The following is a 23,656-nucleotide window of genomic DNA, read 5'->3' as shown; positions in this document are numbered from 1 at the left end:
TCCGTGCTAAATATACCGTATCTCATGAAGCTCTGGATGGATCTACAATGCACCTCTACAAAGACCTCCTTTGAGTCCTTATAGATTCGTATTATAGAGCCCGATGCAGCATCCAGAGATCTAAAGCCAATCTATCTCTATTGCCTATCTAAGGGAGATCTCTCTTGACCTGCTCCAGTGTCCAAGCCGCCACATATTCTCAACCGCCGCCGGTTCCCAATCCAGACGAACCTCTCACCATCACCACATAAGATACTAAAACACACTCTCTCTTCCCTTCCTTAGTGTATAACAACACCTCCCCAATTACCCCATACGGACATCCCAAATCCCGACTCAGCCTTGGTAAAAAAACCTATACTCTAACTTAGGCAATCGATGCGAGCAATATATAATGGCTGGTCAGTGGCCACACATCACAATCTAACCCCAAACAAGAAATAGACTTGTCTCCCCCCCACCCACACCATAACTAAGAGAATTAGCCCGGGATAGCTATAAGCGTGAGTGGGTAAACGACCTCTCAAAGCCGAGATGTGTTATTGATCAGAGAAAAGCTACCCCTCCCCCCCCAGGTAGGTGATAGTAGACACAAAGCCATGAGTGGTCATCCACCATGTAAAGTGGCCCGTAGATCCGAGATGGGGTGTCAAGTACAGTAGTTGTCAGATGTTTGGCCCTTCTCTCTGCCACCATTCTGGACTTACTTAATAAGTTAATATGCAAGCCTTGCTGGGGATGTGGAGTCTGTCTGCATCTATGCGACGATATCTGCAGAACCCATGATCCAAGCTGCGGGCTAGTGGTGTCGATGGGACTCTAGATTGGCTGGCAAACGCTCGGTTGGGGTTCTGTACTTAGGGCTATTTTAGTCTATAGATGTGTCGTGTTATAGCTTATTAAATGGGTTAGGACCCTTAATTAAGTGGTTTTGAGTTTTGTGGGTGGGTTTTTCCTTTTGCTTTTTCTTTTTCTTTTTTTTGGTGGGATGTTGGCTGGGGAGGAGTGGAAGTGGAGATGTGAGGGATTTTGGTGGTGGGTTTTGGGGTTGGTTTGCTGGTTTGCTGGTGGTTTTATATGAGAGATTCTCTTGTCTTCACTGTGTAGGTAAGTAGGGAGGTATTTATCCTGGTTTATGAATGTTGGTTATATTGTAAATTGGGTTGGGTATACTGAAGTTTTATACATAGTACAATCCATATGATGGCGATCACCTTCACATTCAGGAAAGCTTGGGTCTCTGCTAAGTTTATCTTACTTGCATTTCCCTAGTCTGATCCTTACAATCCAAGGGATTGTTTCTTCTGGATTATGTAGAAAATCAAATCATGTTAATTATCACGCTCATGCACGTGGTTCTCCTAGAGGGTCATTAAAGTAAAAAAAAAGCCATTCCTCCCCACATCCCCAAATCTACATGTAAGGTTTCCCAACAAAATTGAAATTTCCATTACAAACGATATGAGTTGCTAAGTACTGCTACCCTGACTAGATTGAATCATCCATGCATTATGGTCATTGAAGGCTCACTTGCCGTCTGACTTTGTGAGGTCCTCGTACCCGAAGTCGAACATCGAGTCGTCATCGTGGCCGTCACGACTGTAGTATCGTCCGGTGAGCTCGTATTCACCATAGACGTAGTAGTGGAGGAGCATTGTGTCGTGATAGTCGTAGTCACAGTCATGGTCGAGGAAGCTTCAGCCTCAGGTGGTGGGGATCCGGTCCCGGTAGTACCATGGACCTGAGTTGGGCGGGTCATCGGCCCGGAACTGCTCTCTACTGGGCTTTTCGTTGACGGGACAATGGACGTCATGGAACTATTGGTGAAGGGACAGCTGGAGGACGGTGAAGAAGGAGGGGGAGGTAGAGTTGAGTCCACAGGTGACTTCCCGGAGCCTGGGGAAGACGAGTCTGTATCCTGAGTCGACGCTGATGTGGCAGTCACAAATGTGGTATTGGGGGGTGCGGTGGTGGGGGGTGGAGGTAGAGTCACCCGCCTCGTTGTGGTTATTGTTGCCGTGGCGCAGGTGGATGAGGATGGGTCCTCGCATTGAGTAACGAGCGTTGTGCTGGTCAGGGTCCTGTGCCAGGAGGTCTTGGTTGGCGGGTATAGGGTCATGTTGGATGAGGTGGTTGTATTTGTGGTGATGGGCGTGCATCCGGGAATGGGCGGTTTGGGTCGTATGTCGACGCAGACTTCGTGGTCGATGGGTAGGACCCTGCAGTCATATTGGCCGGAGCGTACGTCGGGGTTCCATGCGAGGAAGTCGTCCATTGTGATACCGTTCTTCCGGGCGACGTCATAGCAGTCGTCGTCACTATAAAAAAAAAGGGCTGTTAGAATCTAGTAGTGAACATTGGGGAGGTGGTCGATCACTGACTCGGATACATGCCACCATTGTGTGCAGTTCTTGATAACATTTGGCTGGCGTGGAACGCTTGTTGGGAAAGCTGGGACAGGCGCAGTGCGCGTGGAAGGAGTACCAGGCACGGCGACACAGTACCAGTTACCATCCTAATAGGGGCAATCGAAGGTTAGTTGGCGCTACGGTTCCAATCTCCTGGAAGAATATCCTTACGATAAGTCCAGCACATTTCTGGCCAACAGCAGGATTCCAGGCCTTGAAGTCCTCGTCTGAGAATGTACCGAAAGAGCGCACTATATCAGCACACGTCTCGGACTGATTCCTCCGGTACCAAGCCTTGCAGTTGCTGGCGATCCCGGTTTGAGTGGGAGCCGGGGCTGTGGTGACGGTGAGCGGCATGGGCACGAACCCGCTGGGAAGGAGACAGTAGTAGTAGTCAGGCAGTAGGCCCTTACAATCGGGACCAAGAGCCGGGTTCCATTCATGAAGAAGTTTCTCGGGCATGTTGTACTGCGACAAGATCTTGGAACAGGAGTCTCCCTGTATAGTTACACGTTAGCAACAGCGAGTAATAAACGAGGTTGATGGTTCGAGTTGCGTACAGTGGTAGCATGGTAGTATAGTTGACATTTGCTGGGCATCCCTGACTGTGTTGGCGAGGGCACGAGCTCAGTATCCGTGGTATTAGGGCAAACTGGAGGTGGTGGCGTGTAAGGCGTAGGTGTAGGAATGATCACCGGGGTTGAACCAGTTGGATAGGTTATGATGTAGTCAGTCGGTCTGACCATGACGCATAAAAAATAACCCACGAGAGGGGAGTTACAATCTTCCTGGAGGCCCGGATTCCACTCCAGCCTGAGTATGAAATTAGCTGCCCGACCTGTTCCAATCACGTTGGGGGGGGGGTTAGAGTTACTCACAAATCTTCCTTTGTTATCCACGAGCTGTAGCGGCTTGTGATTGTGTCACAGGTGTCACCGATCATGACCTCATGCCATCTGGTGCATGATGTGGGCTGGCCTGACTGGGTTCTTGTGGGAGGCCATGCTGTCTCTCGCGGAGGCGGAGATGGAGTCCAGGTAGTAGTGGGATGATTGAACGTGTAGGTGGTCTTAGTCGTTGTAGAGCTGGAACCAGTAGATGTTGAGGTCCCATCGCCGCTTGGAATAGAGGTGATGGGCGTAGTCTTCGTGGTCGGTATAGACGTGGTTGTCGGCGAGCTGCCAACCGAGGTTGTAACCGTTGGGGTCGGTGTCCCGGTGGTGATAGCTGGCCCTAATCCAACACAGTACGATGTATCCACCCAAAAGTTCTTCTTGCAGTCCTTGGAGACCGACGGATTCCAACGGAAAAACTCGTCGGCGGAGATACCATAGTCACGTTGCACAGTGGAACAATCATCGCCCTTCTTTGCAGTGTACCATTTGTTGCAGTTGGGAGCATTTCCTGGCAAAGTTGGGTGGGAAGGATGAGTTTCCCAGGTGGTGCTCACGGCATTGGCAGAAGTTGTTATCACGGCGAGGAGTAGAGAAAGAGTCAGCTGGAAGGGTACCATGGTCACTGATCTGGAGGAAAGATGGTTAGGCATAAGTCTGGGAGAGAGAGGACTAGAGCCTAGGTAGTATTTATAGATAGGCATTCTTTGACTGTCCATGAATGCAGTGAATGAGCAAATTCACTCTATGGTAGAGAATTTGACAGGATTGATATCGATTCACTTTTACTCCTCACCGACCACTGTGATTCAAAGCTTAGCAAGCATAGTGACACTCACTACAAGCAATGTGGGATGTCCCCAGTGAAACCGTGCACTACAAACCCAATTATATTGAAGAAATATTGTATAACATTGACCGAGATAAGTTTGACATTGAAAAGACTATTACCCAGTGCCACAGTCCAGTACAACTCTTGCCTCAGGTTTTAATCAGACAGTTCTTGATCTTGTCTTTGAACACGGCGTACCAAGCGCTACTTGCATCGTTGTGAAATACCTCCCGGAACTTCCCATATCTGGGATGATAGAGATGCACCATCCCAACCACGTCGAGTTCAGTAACAGTGCCAGGCTCTGGGATAACCTGAAGGTCCTTCGTTCGTACTAGAGTAAGCTTCTTGTTGCCATGCTCATCATCGACTCCAAAAGAGTGGGACTCGTAAATCATGATAGAATCCCAATCCACGTCAGAATCATGAGGCCACAAGCGATGTGGTTGTTGATATCGCGGCCTCCATGGAATCATTTCGGAAGCCAGGAAACCAAACTCATAAGCCCGAGCCTGATCGCGACAGGGACCGTCCTCGGCCCAGAGTAATAGAGTATTATTGACCTCATGCTCTACCTCAGCAAACCCCAGCACATTCTCGCAGTAGAACTGGACTAGTGAATCAGATCGGGTCCCCCGAAAGGCCCACTGCCAAAACAAGGGGTTTTGATGTTCATGCAGGAGACCCCAGGCATGTCCGATCTCGTGAGCAATTATCACGGCTTTGTCGTGTTCATCTTCAGTTCCTTGGAAGGCTAAGTACATAACGTTCCTATCCCAGGGGTCGATGCGCTGCCTTCCAAGGCTGGTGAAAAATGACGGTGCCCCATACTCTGCAATTATAAGCAAACAATCGTCGGGCGCTGCCTCGCACCGGGCCCTTGAATACTCGATAAACCTGAAGGTCTCTGGTAAGCCTGCAGCGTACCAGAGTTGCCATGCGGCCCTTATATCATTTGCAAACTCCTCTTTCATTTCAGGGGTGCTGAAGTAATAGCGGATGGTCTCATGAGGCCAGGTGGGGAAGTCAAAAGACGGATCTATGTGGATCCATTCAGACGTGAACGTGGTAGCGCCTGCCTCCCAGGCTGAGTGACCGGCGTTGCTAAGAGACGCAAAGAGCAACGATAGAAGAAGCAAGACATTCATGACAAATCTGGTAGCCATGATTCCCATAGAGAGCTGTCACACAGTGTTAATACATCTCTGGGAGCCCGGGGGAGGAATGCCAGCTTACCCAACACAAGGAACGGATGCTCTTAGGGAAGTTATGGGTCATCTGTCTAATACAGAACAATGGCAAGCAGTTTAGCTAGTCAAATATTTCAGCATGAGTTTTAAGGGCGAAGTAGGGAGACGAGGAGTACAGCAGCAGTATTCCTTAAATAGTGACCAAACAGGGGGTATTTGCCACCACCTTTGACTTTACCGGTTGAAGTGCTGTGACAAAGTGAATGCTAGATTTTTAAGAAAGTGAATAAGACATCTGGAAGGTAGTGCAGGTTAACGTCCTCTAGAAGTAGTCATGATTGCACAAAGCTGAGTATTTAAACAGTTCTCTACCCTCCCACAGTGCGTGATACAAGCAGGGTCTCAAATATACTCAACAAAACCCTTAAGTTAGTCCTTTTTCCTTCTGTCATAATGCTGCTCAAAGGACCAACTGCCGGCCTTTTCTTCTTATTCCTCTGCCAGATCGTGGTCGAAACGTTGGCGTCCCATTTCTCAAGCCTACAGCTCCTGCCTCTCCCTAATGATGATACGACGTGTTCCAAGTCAAAGCCTTGCCGGCTAGGTTGTTGTGGGCCAATGTGAGATCCATGATATTGCTACGTTTAGAAATCATATCAAGTGCTGATCAATACTCCCAGAGACTCGAGTGGTACAGGCTCCTGTGGCTTTGGACCTGAGTTTTGCGGATCAAAGTGTACCTCTAATTGCGACCGAAAGAGCGAATGCGATGCAGGCTGGGGTAAAGAATGGTCTAATATGTCTACTTGCCCTCTGAAAGTGTGCTGTAGTAAGCATGGCTTCTGCGGTGAGAATTCCTGTTCCCTTAATCCTATCTGATGATCTGCTATGGCTAAGGGAATAATACTTCAGGAACCACGAAAGAGTTTTGTGGCGACAAACAGGTAGTATCTCCCGAATGTAGAGGGAAAAGCTCGAAGGCAAAGACTATCGGATACTACGAAGCATGGAACCCCGAGAGAAGAACGTGTGGACGTAAGTACTTCCTACTCCTAGCTTCATATCCTTTACTGATCTGGCCCGATTGCCCGCTCTAGAGGTGGAACCCAAGGATATCCCTCTAGGAATATACTCCCACCTGAATTTTGCTTTTGCCCTGATTGACCCTAAGACTTTCCGGATTGCTCCTATGACAGATGCAACTGCGAAGCGCTACCGAACCCTCACCGAGCTGAAAGGTCGTCAAAATGGTCTTGAGGTATATATTGCGATTGGAGGTTGGGACTTCAACGATCCGGGTCCCACTAGGACTACCTTTTCGGACCTTGCTGGCTCACAGTCGGCACAAGATGCTTTCTTTGAGTCACTGGTTAGTTTCATGCTTCATAATGACTTCGACGGCGTTGATCTCGACTGGGAATATCCTACCGCAGACGATCGAGGCGGCAGGCCAGAGGACTATGCCAACTATGTCACTCTAGTGAAACGACTAAGAGAGCGGCTGGATCAATTGCCGCGGCACTTTGGCCTCACCATAACCCTGGTAAGTCGTGTTTTGCTCGCGACAAGTCCTTGAACGGTAAAATGCTAACCTCTTGCCCGATACAGCCGGCTAGCTACTGGTATCTTCAAGGATTTGACATTGTGAACTTGGAACCATATGTCGATTGGTTTAACGTCATGACCTATGATATACGTGAGTGATCCTAGCTTTGTGGATAATTCTTCCAACAGTTTTCTCATGTGCTGATGCTAAAATTGCTCTGTTCTTCTTAGACGGCCTTTGGGACGCACATGGGAAGGAGGTTGGACCACATGCGCTTGCCCATACCAATCTGACCGAGATTAACATGGGTCTTGAGCTTCTCTGGCGCAACAACATCAATCCGGCCCGGGTTGTTATGGGACTAGGTTTCTACGGCCGTAGCTTCACCATGGCAGACCCTAATTGCATGGCACCTGGTTGTGTCTTTAAGGAGGGAGAAGCTCCCGCTGGAGATTGTACCCATGTTCCCGGGGTTATTTCGGCAACAGAGATCCACGAAATACTCAGGAAGGGTGCTACTGTTACCTTCTATAGAGATGCCGCGGTGAAGGTTGCCACGTGGAATACCAATCAGTGGGTTAGCTGGGATGATGTCCAAACCTTGAAGCTCAAGATCGACTTCGCCAACAGGCGTTGTTTGGGAGGGACCATGGTTTGGGCAGTTGACCTGGATGATGGCACCCTCGTTGAAGCATTGGGGAAGGCGTCGGGTAAGAAGAAACAATGGACTAGTGATGGCAAGTACCAACCAATGCCTTGCTTCAGTAAAAATTGGCCAAAGGGGTCAAACAAGACTTGGCTTGGATCCAACCCGAAGAAGGGAAAACCGAAGAATGGAATATCGAAGAAGGGGTAGATACTCTGCTTTATCTTGGCGCTTCCTAGTCTCTTGATATGGAGTTCGAAGTACTATGTTTAATATGATATTGTCTAAACGTTCATTTCCAAGACAAAGAAGCCCTGTAGTTTAAGGTGAATTGTTGCCTATCTCAGAAACATGGGTTTTATGTAAAATGTATACCTACAAGTGCATCTTGTTCAAAAGCACAACTATCCAGTGAACTCGCGTCTATGCCGAGGTACATCGTCTCACAATAGTTTTAAACAAAGAGCGATATAGTGCATGTCGATGTGGCAAACACCAGCTCTAGGCTATACCTAGAAGCTGTAAAATGGCGTGCAGTTCAGCGGGGTAAGATATTTATAGCTGCACGATTCACCTTCATAGGCTCTTTCCTTCACAGCATGCTGGAAAAGGAACTCATTGAGGTGCAAGTCCCTGCCATTTGTAGACAATTGGATTCACTCATGTGCAATAGGCCAAAGTATATAAATCTTTATATTTGCTATGAGAAAGCCTTCCCTTCCTCTCTATATTCACATTTTATGGAGCGTATTCTGAAGCCCAAATTATCCCCCTTTGATGAAAGGTATCCCTTGTAATAGCATCGTCAGCATCAGATCTCCCTCATAATGGCAGCTCTTGCCATGCTCCTGCTGGCACTGTCACTGCTGATGGGACCCTTCGGCGGCTGCGCCCTCAGTGGTAATGCTAGCCAGAGCCTCGACTACACCATCAGCCCTCGGGGCGAGAACCTTGCCCGTGGAGACCCAAGAAAAGACCCCTCCGACATGCACTGGATCAGCAAATGGGGTGCTATTGGTGACAGTTTTACTGCTGGGATTGGAGCTGGTCGGCTGTGGGATACGAGCCCTGAAGTTCGCAAATGTTCTCGATACGATCAATCGTATGTCGTAATGCTCGAGCGTGCCCTTGGAGTATCCGCACTCAAATTTCAATGGCTGGCCTGCAGTGGTGCCAAGTCAAAAGAAATCCTTGAGCAAGCGAAGAAACTGGACACTGATATGGATTTGGTGGTTCTGACCGCGGGAGGGAACGACCTCTGCTTGGTGAGGACAGCCTGACATTGCTTATAAGTTGCTGAAGTACGGCGAGACTAACATGAAACTTGCTAGATTGATGTTCTGAAAGACTGCATCTTTCTGGCTTACAATAAGAAGAGTTGTGATTCAGCTATCGAGAGAGCAAAACTCAACGCAGAATACGTTCTAGAGCCAGCCCTCGAATCGATCCTCGTTGAACTTGAAAAGCACATGAAACCAAACACCGGCATTGTGGTCTTCGTCAGCTACGCTCAGTTCTTCCATGACATCGAAACTGCATCAGATGACTGCGCAAAATATAACAACTGGGCTTTCCCGGCTATTGGGGGTCCGTTTAACAGTTTGCCGGTGGACTTAAAGAGACGAAAAGAATATAATGAATTGGTCCGGATCACTAATGCCGGAATTGAGAGATCCATCGACAAGATGAGAGAGAGGGGTGTAAAGTACAGGCTACGCTTTGCAAATTGGGACGACTGGGCCTCTGATGAACGGGTTGCTGGGCAGTTTTGCTGGCCTGGGTCTACCGGGGAATACCCCGACCCTGAACAGCCTAATTTGCAGTTCTTCAAGCCAGACACGAAAAGGAAATCTTTGCATGATGAGGTCAAAAAGAGGAATACAGCTGTGGATAAAGGTCAACTGGAGCCTGAGGTCAGCCATGGGGTCAATGGAAGCCTTGATAATAGCCCGAACCCTGCGGCGGAAGCCATACACATGCTCAACGGTGGGGGCCCAGATCCTAGGGATGACCACGGCTGCACGGCATTTCTCGACAAGCGCTCCTGGGGATCTGAACTCCCAAATCGATGGGGCAAGTGGTTTCACCCTAATGAGAGAGGCCACCTCACGATTGCATCGTTCGTTCTCAACGAAGTCATCTCAGCACGGGCATCAATCTTGGAGGTGGAAAACCCACTTTGCAAGGATGAGGACCGCGACCACTTTCATTGCAGGGGGAACAAGGGCGACACTCTCAGTCATTATGTCCAAAGCCACCTGGCGGATAAGACCTACCAGACATACTGTAACGAAGTACAACCGCCCGAACACGCGAACTGGCAGGACGAGCGCGTTTTCTACAAGGGTACCCCGGAAGAGCACAAGTACTCTATAAGCCTCACAAAGGGAGCTACGCAGTTCAGCAAACAAGAATGCCTCAACAGCTTCATGCGAATTATTCACGGATGTGACATATATCGTCCGGAAAACCCCCTAAATCTCAAGCACGGGGGAAGTTGGAAAAAGGGGAGATACACATATGAACTGAAGATAGGTCACATAAGGCGCCCCTGGCCGGTTGCAAGACCTGAAGGCTCATGCGAGGGATGGTATAAAATAGTTTTTGCAAGATATACTATTAGGGGGAGATTGTGGGCTAGTCTTGATCATGGGCAAGAACTCCGCAATAGTGCGAAAAAATGTGTTGGAGGTGGTCTGACATCTTGGAGTTTCAAATACTTCGACAGACCCGGTAGGAACGATATGGAGTGGGAAGCGCAATTTTCAACGCCTATTTGGGTGCAGAAAAGGTGTTTCGAGAATAGCAAGGTCTTCCTCGACATTGGGGGACCGAGGATGGGATGTCAAGGTAATGACAATCCATGGCCTTTCAACTCGTAGTGCCTATAGGGTAGGAGGTATTGACAATAGGAATTCATTATGGAATGTAGATGAACTCGATCTGCCATGTTGAACAGCAATTCATCTGTCGACAACGAGCCATATCAAAATAATACCAAAGCAATATCAAAGTAGGGTTTGCGTTGGTCATGGAGAATGCATGTGCCTAGGAACCACGTGACGTTTCCGAATCCGGCAGTGATTCGTAACCCTCAAGCTCAACCCCATATTTAACCCTCTGTTGCTTTGAGAATCTGTCTTCATTCCGTCCGAATGCAGTACTTGACAACAGTGAGCGCGACTGCAGGCATTATGTACCAAAAGACCCCGATATCTGGTTCCACTGTCACACAAAGAGCTGTCCGCGTTACGAGATGACAACGCACCTTTTTGGAAAGAGCCTCGATGCATACCAGGTAATGGACCCAACTTGAGCGATTCTATACTCCCAAATCCGCTTTGAGGGAGGTGAAGATGCTATCGGCGACGGCTGTGTACACCCGATCAGGTACCCGGTGGCTGATGGGTACCTGGACGACAAACCCTAATAAGGGTCGCTCTTCCCCGGATCCGATGCCAAAGATCCCCCCCATGAACCCATGGAAACTATTGTTCACCGCAAATATGGGGTTCGCCATCATCTATGGTTCCACATAGCGCTCAACAACTCCGCGCTCGTCAACATGACCCTATGCTCCTGATATTCCATGGGTCCTCCCCGGATTCCGTCAAACGGATCCCTCGATAGAGGCGTCGTTCTGAGACAGTGGGGCGCGATCGTGCCCACGACGTTCCTGGACGGCGGACCGGGGGAAGAAAGCTATTGTTGCTGTGTTAGTGTATGCTATCATATTGTTATTCTATTCTTACCTCCTGTGTTCGGAGCTGTCACAAACGCCACTGCGCGGATCCATCTCTAGATGCTCGATCAGATCTAGGATCGACATTACCCGAAAGCAGTGGCGAGTCTAGACTTTGTTCCAAAATCTGTGTTTGGTTACGGTCATCTGTTGGTTGCGTCCAGAGGTCAAAAACCAGCTTGTGAGCACTCCTTACTTAAAGCAAGTGATTTCCATTCCAACTGACGCTACATCTCACCAAAGCAAACAATCTCAATCCCAGCCTCCTATTTTATTCCTAAAGATCAGCATCAGAGATCAACAGTGTTCAAGAAAAAATGTTCACTAGACTTTCGAAAAAGGCGCTTCTAGTCCTTGGTCTGCTGTCAGCTGGCACACAAGCTGCAACTATGTCAGTAGAACTGTGATATTACCCCCTTTTACTATGCATAGTCCCTTACGGTTAGAGCAGTCGCCTAGACCCCCGCGCAAGTTCTTTCGATTATAGCAACGAAAAAGTCCGTGGTGTCAACCTTGGTGGATGGCTCGTGCTTGAGCCTTGGATTACACCTTTGATTTTCGATGAAGCTGGTGCCGAGGCTGTCGACGAGTGGTCCCTGACTCGGATTCTGGGCAAGGATAAGGCTAAAGCCCGCTTGTCTGCTCACTGGAAGTCTTTCGTCTCCTCTGGCGATTTCCAGAACATGGCTGCTGCCGGACTGAACCACGTCCGGATCCCCATTGGCTATTGGGCTCTTGGACCCCTTGAGGGAGACCCTTATGTTGATGGTCAGCTGGAGTACCTTGACAAAGCGATAGAATGGGCTGGAGCGGCAGGCCTCAAAGTTTTAATCGACCTACACGGTGGTAAGTGTCCATTGGGCTCAAGATCAAAACAAGGCTGTATAAGCATGGCTAATTACCTGACCAGCACCCGGATCTCAAAATGGATTCGACAACAGCGGTCGGAGAGGAGCCATCCAATGGCAGCAAGGGGACACTGTTCAGCAGACCCTTGATGCCTTCGATCTGTTGGCCGAGCGGTACCTTGGTTCTGACACCGTGGCTGCCATCGAAGCTATCAACGAGCCCAACGTTCCTGGTGGAGTAGACCAGGGCAAGCTGCAAGAGTACTACGGTTCCGTCTATGGTGTCGTCAACAAGTACAACGCTGACACATCCGTGGTATATGGAGATGGTTTCCTGCCCGTAGAGAGCTGGAACGGGTACAAAACTGAGGGCAGCAAGGTTGTGATGGACACACACCACTACCATATGTTTGATAACGGACTCATCGCCATGGACATCGACGACCACGTCAATGCCGTCTGCCAGTTCGCTCACCAGCACCTGGAAGCATCTGACAAGCCTGTTATTGTGGGTGAGTGGACCGGTGCTGTGACCGACTGCGCCAAGTACCTCAATGGCAAGGGCAACGGCGCTCGCTACGATGGCTCCTATGCTGCTGATAAGGCTATTGGCGATTGCTCCACCCTGGCTACTGGTACTGTGGCCCAGCTCTCTGAGGAAGAGCGGTCGGACATGCGCCGCTTCATCGAGGCCCAGCTGGACGCCTTCGAACTCAAGAGCGGCTGGGTGTTCTGGACCTGGAAGACTGAGGGTGCCCCTGGCTGGGATATGAGTGACCTGCTTGAAGCCGGTGTCTTCCCTACTTCTCCTGAGGACAGGGAGTTCCCTAACCAGTGCTAAACTCACACTCGCTAGCTTTTCTCTTATCCTTTAGCCAGTATTCTTTTTCTCTCTTTCTTTCCTTGCCTCTCACCCTTTTGTTGCTTGCTTCTTCTTGTTCAACATCTTTACGAGCAGTGGGGTATCTAATTTTGTTCATTTCGGGAGTATTGTTTGCTTGATATTGGCCTCGCTTGGTTTAAACTAATGAATATATCTTTATATTGTTCCACATGACTTTCGTATAATAAAGCGCCGCGCTCCAAATCGGGGTATTGAGAAGTATACACAAAAAAAGGTTGCAAACCAGAAATTAAGTCTAGCCTATACTTAATTTCGCCATGAGTCCCAACCCGTACCTGCACCGGTGCCTGTACCAGGACCCGAACCTAGTAATTGTGCCCACTGTGCTTCTAGTGATTCCATGCCGGTAGTGATCATGTCGACATTTTCACCGTTCGACGTTTGGGGCGCGCCAAAATCCCACGTAGGCATGGGAATAGACCCTTCCGAACCGGTAGAGTCGAGGGGAGTCACCATGCCCGTTGGATATAACTGGGAAGAAAAGGCGATATCAAATGCGCCAAATGGGTTAGTAACCATATTCATGTTTACTGCGCTACTATTGTCGAGAGAGGTATGTGATTGTTGATGGTTGGTTTGATTGAGAGATGATGAGGATGAAGCCTGCTGCTTTAGAGACGAGGACTGATCTAGGGGCATGTAGGTGGAGGAAGACGGGTCGTGTATGGTAGTCGGGTTTAGTATTGATGTATCGTTTGATACTGGACTATTATTTGAACTTTTGTCGGTGAACTCGGGTGAAAGCCCTTTGTCAGTTCCTGGCCCAGACTCGGTTCCCGAGCTGAGATTAAACGGCGATTTTGCGAAAGGTTCTGAACCAGGAGGGTTCCCGTTCTGTAGTTGTGGAAGACTCCGTTCCTCACGAGAGGGTAGAGACGAGGGCGTGTAGTAGTGTTGCTGTGAGGCAGCCGATAACCTGGCGGGCCCTTCTTCAATTGCGGTTTGTTGCTTTTGGTGTTGATCCAAAGGTACGAGCGGTGTACAGCCGCGACCCTGTTGATCATTAGAGCTCTTGATACAAGGAGGTCGTTCGGTGCGGAGGTTTACCTTTTTTTGCACATTGTTTGAGATACGAGGCCGTTTTGCTTGTCGGATGTCTCGGAATGGAGTACCTTCGATATCGACGTCCAACTGAACAAGAAAAGATTCAGTCAAGGGGTTCTTGTTCTTCATGGCATCGAGCGCGGCGAAGACGAAGCCGAGAGAGGAACGGGCAGCTGAGTCGTCGGGGCGAGATTTAAGATACTGTACGAATACGCGCGCAGCAACATAGACAGAGTATGACATGAAAGGATTTAACTAGAATCGGTCAGTCTATGACAATAGTAAATTGATGAGGCAATGGTATCCTCAGACTTACAGCCGTTAGGTCCATGTGACTAATCATCTTCATAATATTGGAGATTTGATCAGCAGCAACAATGCACCTTCGTTTACTTTCAGTGATAATCTGCTCGGGCATCCGATTTTTCTCGGCCTTGAAGATAGCGGCTTGATGAAGGCATATCGTGGAAGTATGGATCGCCATGTTACAGAAGATGACATTGGGATCAGACATTCCAGCTGGTAGTCGGAGATGGTTGGGCATTGCGAGGGCGAAATGCAATAGTACGTTGTCGTGCGATCTGTGCCGCTGCCAGTATAGCCCATTCAAGTCATGGTCGTTGTCTTGAGGATCAGGACGATGCAGATGCGAGAGGTTCCGTCCGAACATGTATGCCATGAAAGAAACACTCCCGAAAGACGACAAGGTGGAGAGTCCATCACCCGCCAGAATGTCCTCAACGCGTAGAGTCCTCTGCGGTTTGCTCTTGACGAATGCTTCTTCGGTAGCAGGTAGGTTCGTCTTGACCTACTCAGACAGGATCAGCCATTGAACTAAAAGAAAAAGCCAGGCAAGGATATAGGTAGAGGCATCACTGACATCTCTCTCATCGATAAGAACTGGCCACCCAGTCCCGACGCTTGCAAACCGATCGATACAGAAAGCCATCCAGAACACCCTCCGTCGTTCTTCCTTCTCTGTCCAATCTCTTGCTGGCGGTAACGATTGTTTTACCTCAAGACCCATACCATCCAATCGATTCAGGCCGAGCATAAGTGCTAACCTTGCTGCTTTACCAACACTGAGCCATGCCCGGGGGAAGAACATCATTCTGAATTCATACGTGCCGATGAGCAACCAAGTTTGGCAGTATGGCAAAGACAAGATATTCTCTCCCAGTCCTTTCATTTCGTCCAATTCTGCGTACTTGCGGGCCCGCTGGTAGAAAAGCGCATGTAAATTGGAATGTTTCTCGCTAACAGACGCGGCCTGGCACCAGGTGATGTATTGTAGACACACGGGGGGTCGTACGCTTGGAGCTAGGTCCATAGCTGCCAAGTGTCTAGGACGGTGTAATATTGGCATATAAGGATGGATTTTCTCAAAGTATATCTGGTTTCTGTCATGATATGATCAGTATAGTTCATGGGGTTTGAGTTTAATGCTAAGTTCAATACGTACAGCTCCTCAATGATTTCTCGGTCAGGTAGAGGCTCCTCCAGTCCCAAACTAATCATGTCCCACCCAAAATTACCCGTGCGATCCAATCCCGGTGTTAAGAATGTCTGGTTTGACTGGATATTGCTGATTTCGTCTTCGGGGGATGACATAGGGGCATCAATACTGTTTGTGAACGGGACCGCCTCCGGGATGCCGACGAACTCTTTCGGTGCTGCGATGTTGGCGCCATTTCCTTGGCTGTTGTGGGAGGGGTTCACCTCCTGCGTCTTCAGTAAGGTTTCGACTTGGGCTGGTGAGGCACAGCATTAGCACCGAAGCAGTATAAACAAACGTATGGACAGAGTATGGCCATCCATCACATACCTAGCCGCGCCTCCAGCTGCTTCACATAACCCCTCTTTGGGCCACTTTTCTTGCGCACCTCATCGTAAGCACATTCGTGGCCCAACCTGGAACAAGTGCCACAGCTTGGTTTCCTCCCGTCGCATCTTAATTTTCTTCGGCGGCAGACGACGCATGCAATGCGCTTCGGGCGGGGAACGTAGGAGCTGTCCGGATCGATGTGCTCTGTATGAGCCGATGCGGTATCGTGATTCATCGAAGTATGTAGTGATTGGGTGGAGGAGGTTTGGGTAGTTGGATGAAAGAAATGTCCGTCGAGGGAGTCCTCCATGGCCTTCGGACGACACAATGAACTGTGAAGGGAGTAGACCGAATAATGACTTCAACCCAGATTGCAATTAAGTAGAGGTTGGATACCCGTCGGCAGATAGGAGGTACCAGATCCCAAAAACGGAACTATTAAAGACAGGCAGCGCCAGGAGCATTGGGTGATGAGAGAACTATAGTTCATAGAGGTATATCAGAGACGTTCCAGACCCATAACCCGGGGAATAGCTCTTTAGATAGAACTATCTGACCTGGATCAGAATGACTTAAGGTTGTTCGAATCCAGCGCCACCAAGACACGCAGATTTGAAGGGGTTGTTGTACCCGGGGATCAGACCAGCCGCATCACTTGTGGTACAGGGGAAAGAAATGGGATTTATGAGTAGTATATTACCGAGTTTAGGACGTCATTTGCATATCGGAGTTGGTATCGGTAGTAGTCTTAGGACGATAAGTACGGGCGTCCTCCAGTCGTTACTCTTTCTGGAAGAGTCCAGGCATCTCCGGCTTACGTAGTCTTCGCCGCACCTATCAGAGCTCGCATGTCCCGTGGATCCCGACGGAGCACTTTGACCCTGAATTTAGAGTAGGGCCAAGAATCGCTATCACCTCAATTCCTATATACCATTTACGAAAACAGAGACCTCTTTCCATATTCCATATTGGATCTAGATACTGAATGCATATAATACAGAAAATCAACGCCGCGGTATAGGAAAAGCGAGCAGCATTGGAGAAAACATGATCGCAAAAGCCGAACAGCAAGAGAGACATGCAGAGCTCCCCAGAGCATTCAAGATCATACACCCTACGGCCAATCTAAAGCTGATGTATAGTACAAGATGAACGAACCTGTCATCCCCATGCAGTCCCAACGAAAGCAAGTACAATGAGAAAAGGTATCCGGACAGACATCATGAAAGCGATAGTGACTGGGCTGTAAAAAGAAACAATCGAGCCTCCGTGGACACTATTCGCAAAGGAAGCATAGTCGCACTTGCGTAAAGGGGAAGAGGAAGAGACGAAAGAAGGACAATGGGATACGCTTAGCTGTATCCTCTACGACGCTTGCCCTGGTTACGGACTCTGGGAACAACCACAGCCTTATTGACCTTCCACTTGGGACGAGTCTTATAACCGGATTTCGCCTAGACAGAAAATGTCAGTCCCACGTGAATCGAACGCAGATATCAATAGTATCAAGAGTAGAACACATACCGGTAGACCCCAAGGACTCTTCGGATCAACATTACCCTTGGACTTTCCTCGTCCACCACCATGGGGATGGTCCATGGCGTTCATGGCAAGACCACGGACAGTAGGACGAATGTTCAGCCAGCGCGATCGACCAGCCTTTCCGAGCTGGCTGTACTGGTAGTTCGGGTTGCTGGCAACGCCGACGGTGGCGCAGCAATCCTTATGAATCAAGCGGACTTCACCACTCTGGAGACGAATGGTGATATGCTGCGCAATCCGTTCCTGCTTCTGCTGTTCGCGCTGGGACAAGGGTTTCTTCTCCTCGGCGCCATCCTCTTGAGCCTGCTCGTTCTGTGCAGCTTGAGTATTGCTGCCCTTCGCAATAACGGTTGCAAAAGTACCGGCGCTACGGCAGAGCTGCCCTCCCTTATTCGGCCGCAGGCCGACATTGAAGATCAACGTACCAATGGGAATCATGTGTAATGGCAAGCAGTTTCCTCTCCAAGCAGTCCTTGCGGCGAGCACACCAGGGTCCACGACACCTCCCATACTTTTCCACAGGTCTTCCGGGATACCGGACATATAACTCTGAACAACATCACCGGCTCTCATTCCTTCCGCGGCCAGAATGTAGCTCAGGCGCTGGGTCTCTTGACTGCGGACCAACGCGATGTGAGCGCTTCGGCCAGGGTCATGTTCAATTCGTTCCACCAAATGAGGCCCAGGAGCGGCTCGTGCAAAATCGACAATTCGAATACGGCGTTTGTGACCACCACCACGATGCCGGATAGTTACCCTACCAGTGTTGTTACGACCACCCTTACTTTGTCCTCGCTTGGGAAACGTCAACTTCTGTACTGGTCGTCCTTTCCAAAGGTGATCGTTGATCGGCCTCCGCAAATGCCGGATACCAGGAGTCCTCGGCTTATACGATCGAATTTGAACGCCTGCATCATCTCGTGTAGGAGGCGGAGCAAAGGCAATGCTTGGGTCGAAAGTTGACGTCGATGACTCTGTCGGGGGAGTCTCTTTTTCGTGAATGACACTTGAGTAGGATCTAGAAGATACCGAAGACAGGCATCTGAACGGAAGACGAAGGCCCGTCAAGGCCAATCGAGGCTGAAGCATGATGAGGTAGGGGAGTATTTAGGGAGAAAATTAGACGGAAACCCCCAGAATTGATTCGGCGGAGAGTGTTCCAAGTAGGACCGCAAGTCTTCGTAACAGTGTATGCAAATGTGCCAACAGATTACTGCTTACACATGCCTGCTTGGACAAAAACGTTAAGATCAAAACACCGGTAGCAAATTGACTCGGACACCACCCAAAGCCCAGTCGGAGCGCTGTCAATGGCCGGTGATGAGACGTCGTCGGCCGACTCTTGCGTTGCGGAGCAAAATTGTCTTTCGGTCTTGGGTCGCTCTTGTGGCTTATGATTTCACACGTGACCGTAAGTGCACCGCCACTATACGCTCAGCTGTGGCTCATGAAGAGCTAGTCACGGGATGCCGCGACACGGGAAACACGTCGGGCGAGATGACACAAAAGCGAAGAAAAAGGGCGTGGTTGCCGGGCAACAGCGCAATGTTTGGGGAGTCGTGGCCGCGCCGCCTCACGTTTTGCTCGCGCTGGCGTCTTCTTGCCTGGCCGAGTTCAGGCATCGACCATGGATGACGATCTGCTCCCTCCACCGCGGCCAGCGATTCTTTCCAGTCGTGACCGTATTGTTACCGCCTATTTTTGGTGTAATTCACGGTCAACCGTTGTCCAAGTCATCGTCTGAATACATACGCATACGGTGCTATAAGTTCTTTGGAACAAAACTTGCATGACCTCAGTAGTCGTTGTCTCGCCGTAGTTATTACGCCTGCATCCCCCTTTCTGCATCTTTCCCTTCGAACTCTCTCTTACCTCCTCCTCCTCCTCCTTTCTTCCAAAGAAAGCACTCTTCCCTTTCCCTTTCTTCCCGCGTCTCTCCACTTTTTTCATCACGTACATAACTTTTCATAATACGTTTTTGGAGAACAGCAAATCGACCGGTTTGCTGACATCTGCATATAATCACCATTTAATTACGTTACGCTGTACAGGATATCGGCTTTTGGTTTGATAATCCACCATTCCACGCGACTCGACTGGCTTGGTGGTGCTGTGGGGCATCTTTTCTCTGATTTCCACGCTAAGAGTAGGGCCAAACATCCTCTTTGCCCTGTCAAGTTTACCACCTCTCTCTCTGCCAACCACCCCATCAAACACCTCCTCGACGGGGAACCTGACTTTTAAGGGCGGAACCAAAAAGCCTCACATAAACTTGCATTCCTCGCGTCATTGGCCATAACTATCTTTGTTTCTTGGTCTATATCTTCTACTGTACAGATCTTAATCTGGAGGAGCGCGCTTGCAATTAACGTGATCCGGATCACCTATCAACAGCATCAACAAAAGTCATATATGTCCCTATTTTAAGACTGCTTCACGCCGAATTCTGTTCAAATCCCCCCTAATCCTACTCCTGACAACTTGCATTATCACCCGTTGCTAAGGTTAGTCAAGTATTCACGCGTTGTACGTGCTCAGTGGTTCCCCAGGCCGTTGGTATTTCGAGCTCCACTCACCAAGGTAACTGCTTCATTGGAATGCTGACTAGACGACAAGGATAGGAACTGCAGTAACCATAATCAACCCTTTTATATTTTCTTCACCTTGGGACATCCTTTTCACCTTTCTTTTCCCTCACAATGCCTACGGTAAGCTTTTCACAACTCCTATGACGCGTTGACTTTTGCCAGACCCTCACCTCCCACCGATCATTACTGGCTTCTGTCCATTACAAGGTCTTCTAACATCCACCGCAGCAGGCTCGCAGCCTCCGTACACGGAGCACCATGAACGAGAATGATGAGAACAGACCTTCGACGCGTCTAACACGGGCTAAGGCTGCGGCTCTTTCCGCGGGTGATGCCCCCACTGCTGCCGCCAAGAAACCTCTTGAGACCAAGAAAGCCGCTACCTCGACCACGACCACTGGTACCACAAGGAGGCGCGCTGCTCTGGGTGATGTAAGCAATGTCACCAAGGGTGAGAACGGCGGCGCGAAGGAGGGAAAGAAGCCCGCCGCGGCCAAGGTCGGCTTGACATCGAAAGCTACAATGCAGGCTGGTGGCGTTGCGAAGCTCACCCGCACCAACTCGTCGCGCACTACTGCCCTGACAAACAAGACCACCAACACAAAGAAGCCTACAGAGGACAAGGAAAAGCGCTCGGGACCTGGATCTATCAAGGACAGTGCGCAGAAGCGCCAAAAAACCACGCAAGATAACGTGTTGATTGAGGAGCCACCCCGCAAGAAGGTGGAGGTCGAAAAGAAGCCTACCGAGAAGAAGCCTATCACTGAAAAGGCTCCCGCTAAGGAAAATGTCGAAGCTGCTGTTGAGCCAACGACCCTACAGAAGCCCGCTCAAGATCTCGTGGAGGATTTGGATACTGAAGATTTGGACGACCCCTTGATGGTGGCAGAATATGTGGTGGAGATCTTCGAATACATGAAGGACCTTGAACTGGAGACACTACCCAACCCCCATTACATCGACCATCAACCTGACCTGGAGTGGAAGATGCGTGGTATCCTTGTTGACTGGCTCATTGAAGTTCACACCCGTTTCCGCCTGTTGCCTGAAACCCTTTTCCTCGCTGTCAACATCATCGATCGTTTCCTGTCGGCCGAGGTGGTGGCTCTGGATCGTCTGCAGCTCGTTGGAGTTGCTGCTATGTTCATCGCATCTAAATATGAGGAGGTCCTCTCGCCGCATGTGGCCAATTTCAGTCACGTCGCCGACGAGACTTTCACCGACAAGGAAATTTTGGACGCTGAGCGTCACATTCTGGCGACTCTCGAGTACAACATGAGCTATCCCAACCCGATGAACTTCCTTCGTCGTATTTCCAAGGCGGACAACTATGATATCCAAACGCGTACCCTTGGAAAGTACCTTATGGAAATCAGTCTACTAGATCACCGATTCATGGCTTACCGTCAAAGTCACGTGTCAGCTGCCGCCATGTACCTGGCCCGTCTCATTCTGGAGCGTGGGCCTTGGGTATGTTATTGTTATTGCTCCGGAGAAGGGACACTGGGGATTGCTAACGGGATGTAGGATGCCACTCTGGCTTATTACGCTGGATATGACGAAGAGCAGATCGACCCTGTCTTCCGTCTCATGATCGACTACCTTCACCGCCCGGTCTGCCACGAGGCGTTCTTCAAGAAATATGCCAGCAAGAAGTTCCTCAAAGGTAAGCACATGGCTTGTCTCTCCGTGTTCGCAGCTCCTAACATGTTCCATAGCGTCTATCTTGACCCGCCAATGGGCCAAGAAGTATCACCACCTGTACATCGACAGCTCCCTCTCAGAACCGTACAACTATATCAAGGATCACGAATAAATATGATGGGGGGGTTTAGCGGCACCCGTGATGGGCCAAGATCTCGCTCCTTGGCGGGATGGGTGTGAGGGGAGGAGTTGGTTGATTCCATATATGGCATTTCTTCGGTTGTGATGGTATAGGACACCTCTTGCATATGTTTACGACGGCATTTTTCTGTTTCAGCTGCGGATGTTTGCATTATTCACTTCTACTGGGGCGTCGGGCGCTCTTTTTTCAAGCTCTTCTTTTGCTTTCTTCGATTTGGCAGTGTCTCTGGGATTCTTCACACTTCACTTCCTCTGATACCTTAACATTCTTCTTCTCCCCCTGTTTGTATTACAGGCGTCGGATGCCCAGGGTCGGCAATGTATCTGCAATTCTTTTTTGGTTCCACACTTGTCTTCTGCCGGCACGTTCTCTGCGTCGTCTTCCTCAGAGAACGGAGGTGACGATGTAAATGCTGCTGCATTTCTAAGGCCTCAGGTTACGGGGCACATGATGTCTCGAATGGAAGGGAAGAAAAAAAAAACAACACTGAAAGGAAGGAAACCGTTTCGTTTTTTTTTTTTTTGGAGTTATCTTTAGTTTGTCTCGTGTTTCAGTGGCGATCAATGGGATAGAGGGGGGAGAGGAGGGTCATCGTAATGTGTGTTTAGGGAGTTTAATTCACAATGGAGCTGCTGGCTTCTTCAGCTTTTCAAAGACCTTTACCATTTGCTGTTGTTAGGGTTAGTTGCTAAGTGGTGACCGTAGTGGATAAAGTAGGATAGCGATCCATCTCCACGAACCGAGGTCCGGAGAAATGCTCACTCTCTCTACTACCATTTAGACTTGATTATATGTCAACACTTGCACTCTCCCAATTCAGGTCTTATATGGCCTCTAACGAAATACCTAAATCACTTTAGACCTGCATCAATCTGATCCCACAAGCTACTTAGGACGCCAATACGCCACCATGTCGACACTATCATCATGCCCTTTCTGTAACATCGCCAGCACATATCCGCCCATCCCTCCAACAGCTTTCACTCCAGAGAATACTCGTCCCAATTTGCAAGATACAAACAAGTCATATACCTCACCAGTCCCACTGCCAGATTCGTCCGATCCCGCCCAGCCCACTGCACATCTGATTCTGTCCACCAAGCACGTACTGGCATTCTTGGACATCATGCCTTTAACCCGGGGCCATGTCTTAGTGATCCCGAGGACGCATTATGAGAAAATTGGCGACGTAGATGTTCAAGTCAGTCGTGAGGTACGTATTTAGATCCTATTCTAGTTCAGGTTTTGTTCATTCTATATGGTTCTCCAATAATACCTTTAAATCCCTTAATAAACGACAACTTATAATCATTTCTAGCTCGGCCAATGGCTCCCCATCCTCTCGCGCGTCGTCATGCGAACAATCTCCGGTGAAGATGACCGCTCCGATTGGAATTGGAATGTGGTACAGAATAACGGTAGGCGCTCAGGGCTTTATTCCTACTGGTATCACTCATGTATCAGGATCAAGTATATTAATGTAAACCACAGGAATCAGGGCCGCGCAACAGGTCCCTCATGCCCATTTTCATATCATTCCTAGGCCGTCCTCTAATCCGGCGTCTAATGCTGCCAGGGCAAGCTTTGTGATGTTTGGACGTGGGCAACGAGAGGAATTGGATGATGACGAGGGGGAGGAGTTGGCGGGTTTGTTACGGGGAGAGTTGGCGAGGGAGGTTCGAAGGATTAGGGAGGAGGGTGTAGATTTGGAGTGTGAGGTACCTTCTGATGATGATGATAGGAGCGTGAAGGGGAAGCTTTAATGATGTGATTTCTTTTTCTTTTTCTTTTTTTTTTTTTTT

At 49.3% G+C, this 23,656-nt stretch overlaps 10 protein-coding genes across 10 annotated transcripts; 6 read left to right on the top strand and 4 right to left on the bottom strand.

The window, feature by feature from the left end:
- Positions 1–1,498: 1,498 nt before the first annotated feature.
- Positions 1,499–3,921, bottom strand: BDV38DRAFT_287236 (LysM peptidoglycan-binding domain-containing protein; the record flags this gene model as incomplete). The annotated part of the gene is made up of 5 exons (XM_032060817.1): positions 1,499–2,318; positions 2,382–2,515; positions 2,580–2,906; positions 2,969–3,221; positions 3,287–3,921. The coding sequence occupies 5 exons, from the start codon at positions 3,919–3,921 to the stop codon at positions 1,499–1,501; spliced, it is 2,169 nt and encodes a 722-aa protein (XP_031909083.1).
- Positions 3,922–4,220: 299 nt separating this feature from the next.
- BDV38DRAFT_259800 (uncharacterized protein) lies at positions 4,221–5,462 on the bottom strand. The gene has a single exon (XM_032055860.1). It carries the CDS (start codon positions 5,306–5,308, stop codon positions 4,283–4,285), a length of 1,026 nt encoding a protein of 341 aa, XP_031909082.1. The 5' UTR covers positions 5,309–5,462; the 3' UTR covers positions 4,221–4,282.
- Positions 5,463–6,158: 696 nt separating this feature from the next.
- On the top strand, positions 6,159–7,725 carry BDV38DRAFT_274689 (glycoside hydrolase family 18 protein; the record flags this gene model as incomplete). The annotated part of the gene is made up of 5 exons (XM_032057883.1): positions 6,159–6,170; positions 6,268–6,358; positions 6,421–6,866; positions 6,932–7,019; positions 7,100–7,725. The coding sequence occupies 5 exons, from the start codon at positions 6,159–6,161 to the stop codon at positions 7,723–7,725; spliced, it is 1,263 nt and encodes a 420-aa protein (XP_031909081.1).
- Positions 7,726–8,342: 617 nt separating this feature from the next.
- Positions 8,343–10,397, top strand: BDV38DRAFT_274688 (SGNH/GDSL hydrolase family protein; the record flags this gene model as incomplete). Its single annotated transcript, XM_032057882.1, has 2 exons — positions 8,343–8,780; positions 8,847–10,397. The coding sequence occupies 2 exons, from the start codon at positions 8,343–8,345 to the stop codon at positions 10,395–10,397; spliced, it is 1,989 nt and encodes a 662-aa protein (XP_031909080.1).
- Positions 10,398–10,967: 570 nt separating this feature from the next.
- Positions 10,968–13,144, top strand: exg1 (glucan 1,3-beta-glucosidase). The gene is made up of 3 exons (XM_032062940.1): positions 10,968–11,652; positions 11,704–12,103; positions 12,168–13,144. Exons 1-3 carry the CDS (start codon positions 11,575–11,577, stop codon positions 12,944–12,946), a joined length of 1,257 nt encoding a protein of 418 aa, XP_031909079.1. The 5' UTR covers positions 10,968–11,574; the 3' UTR covers positions 12,947–13,144.
- Position 13,145: 1 nt separating this feature from the next.
- BDV38DRAFT_196662 (putative C6 transcription factor Prf) lies at positions 13,146–16,610 on the bottom strand. The gene is made up of 6 exons (XM_032052373.1): positions 15,879–16,610; positions 15,516–15,804; positions 14,934–15,453; positions 14,370–14,861; positions 14,057–14,308; positions 13,146–14,002 (listed from the first exon to the last, which is right to left on the bottom strand). Exons 1-6 carry the CDS (start codon positions 16,186–16,188, stop codon positions 13,256–13,258), a joined length of 2,610 nt encoding a protein of 869 aa, XP_031909078.1. The 5' UTR covers positions 16,189–16,610; the 3' UTR covers positions 13,146–13,255.
- A 207-nt stretch (positions 16,611–16,817) lies between these two features.
- BDV38DRAFT_259786 (mitochondrial 54S ribosomal protein uL2m) lies at positions 16,818–18,780 on the bottom strand. The gene is made up of 2 exons (XM_032055859.1): positions 17,403–18,780; positions 16,818–17,332 (listed from the first exon to the last, which is right to left on the bottom strand). Exons 1-2 carry the CDS (start codon positions 18,507–18,509, stop codon positions 17,231–17,233), a joined length of 1,209 nt encoding a protein of 402 aa, XP_031909077.1. The 5' UTR covers positions 18,510–18,780; the 3' UTR covers positions 16,818–17,230.
- Positions 18,781–19,858: 1,078 nt separating this feature from the next.
- On the top strand, positions 19,859–21,969 carry BDV38DRAFT_196594 (B-type cyclin nimE). Its single transcript, XM_032052371.1, has 3 exons — positions 19,859–21,478; positions 21,536–21,674; positions 21,727–21,969. Exons 1-3 carry the CDS (start codon positions 20,267–20,269, stop codon positions 21,822–21,824), a joined length of 1,449 nt encoding a protein of 482 aa, XP_031909076.1. The 5' UTR covers positions 19,859–20,266; the 3' UTR covers positions 21,825–21,969.
- On the top strand, positions 21,775–22,339 carry BDV38DRAFT_196603 (uncharacterized protein). The gene has a single exon (XM_032052372.1). The coding sequence runs from the start codon at positions 21,961–21,963 to the stop codon at positions 22,261–22,263; it is 303 nt and encodes a 100-aa protein (XP_031909075.1). The 5' UTR covers positions 21,775–21,960; the 3' UTR covers positions 22,264–22,339.
- A 425-nt stretch (positions 22,340–22,764) lies between these two features.
- On the top strand, positions 22,765–23,617 carry BDV38DRAFT_287229 (HIT-like domain-containing protein; the record flags this gene model as incomplete). Its single annotated transcript, XM_032060816.1, has 3 exons — positions 22,765–23,067; positions 23,173–23,272; positions 23,346–23,617. 3 exons carry the CDS (start codon positions 22,765–22,767, stop codon positions 23,615–23,617), a joined length of 675 nt encoding a protein of 224 aa, XP_031909074.1.
- Positions 23,618–23,656: the final 39 nt, after the last annotated feature.

Source organism: Aspergillus pseudotamarii, assembly GCF_009193445.1.
Source record: "Aspergillus pseudotamarii strain CBS 117625 unplaced genomic scaffold BDV38scaffold_73, whole genome shotgun sequence".
Classification (NCBI taxonomy): Eukaryota; Fungi; Ascomycota; class Eurotiomycetes; order Eurotiales; family Aspergillaceae; genus Aspergillus; species Aspergillus pseudotamarii.
The sequence above is the reverse complement of the archived record's forward strand: the minus strand, read 5'-3'. Positions and strand labels throughout refer to the sequence as shown.

What these genes read in the sequence shown, in the direction of transcription:
- BDV38DRAFT_196662 (XM_032052373.1), bottom strand. Translation starts at nt 16,188, where the DNA reads ATGGAGGACTCCCTCGACGGACATTTCTTTCATCCAACTACCCAAACC. An exon ending in GCAGCTGGAGGCGCGGCTAG is followed by an intron (nt 15,805 to 15,878) that starts GTATGTGATGGA and finishes GTGCCTCACCAG; the next exon opens with CCCAAGTCGAAACCTTACTG. An exon ending in TTCTTATCGATGAGAGAGAT is followed by an intron (nt 14,862 to 14,933) that starts GTCAGTGATGCC and finishes CTGTCTGAGTAG; the next exon opens with GTCAAGACGAACCTACCTGC.
- exg1 (XM_032062940.1), top strand. Translation starts at nt 11,575, where the DNA reads ATGTTCACTAGACTTTCGAAAAAGGCGCTTCTAGTCCTTGGTCTGCTG. An exon ending in CACAAGCTGCAACTATGTCA is followed by an intron (nt 11,653 to 11,703) that starts GTAGAACTGTGA and finishes CCTTACGGTTAG; the next exon opens with AGCAGTCGCCTAGACCCCCG. An exon ending in TTTAATCGACCTACACGGTG is followed by an intron (nt 12,104 to 12,167) that starts GTAAGTGTCCAT and finishes TTACCTGACCAG; the next exon opens with CACCCGGATCTCAAAATGGA.
- BDV38DRAFT_196603 (XM_032052372.1), top strand. Translation starts at nt 21,961, where the DNA reads ATGTTTACGACGGCATTTTTCTGTTTCAGCTGCGGATGTTTGCATTAT.
- BDV38DRAFT_259786 (XM_032055859.1), bottom strand. Translation starts at nt 18,509, where the DNA reads ATGCTTCAGCCTCGATTGGCCTTGACGGGCCTTCGTCTTCCGTTCAGA. An exon ending in AGAGTCCTTGGGGTCTACCG is followed by an intron (nt 17,333 to 17,402) that starts GTATGTGTTCTA and finishes TTTTCTGTCTAG; the next exon opens with GCGAAATCCGGTTATAAGAC.
- BDV38DRAFT_196594 (XM_032052371.1), top strand. Translation starts at nt 20,267, where the DNA reads ATGAACGAGAATGATGAGAACAGACCTTCGACGCGTCTAACACGGGCT. An exon ending in TTCTGGAGCGTGGGCCTTGG is followed by an intron (nt 21,479 to 21,535) that starts GTATGTTATTGT and finishes AACGGGATGTAG; the next exon opens with GATGCCACTCTGGCTTATTA. An exon ending in CAGCAAGAAGTTCCTCAAAG is followed by an intron (nt 21,675 to 21,726) that starts GTAAGCACATGG and finishes CATGTTCCATAG; the next exon opens with CGTCTATCTTGACCCGCCAA.
- BDV38DRAFT_259800 (XM_032055860.1), bottom strand. Translation starts at nt 5,308, where the DNA reads ATGGGAATCATGGCTACCAGATTTGTCATGAATGTCTTGCTTCTTCTA.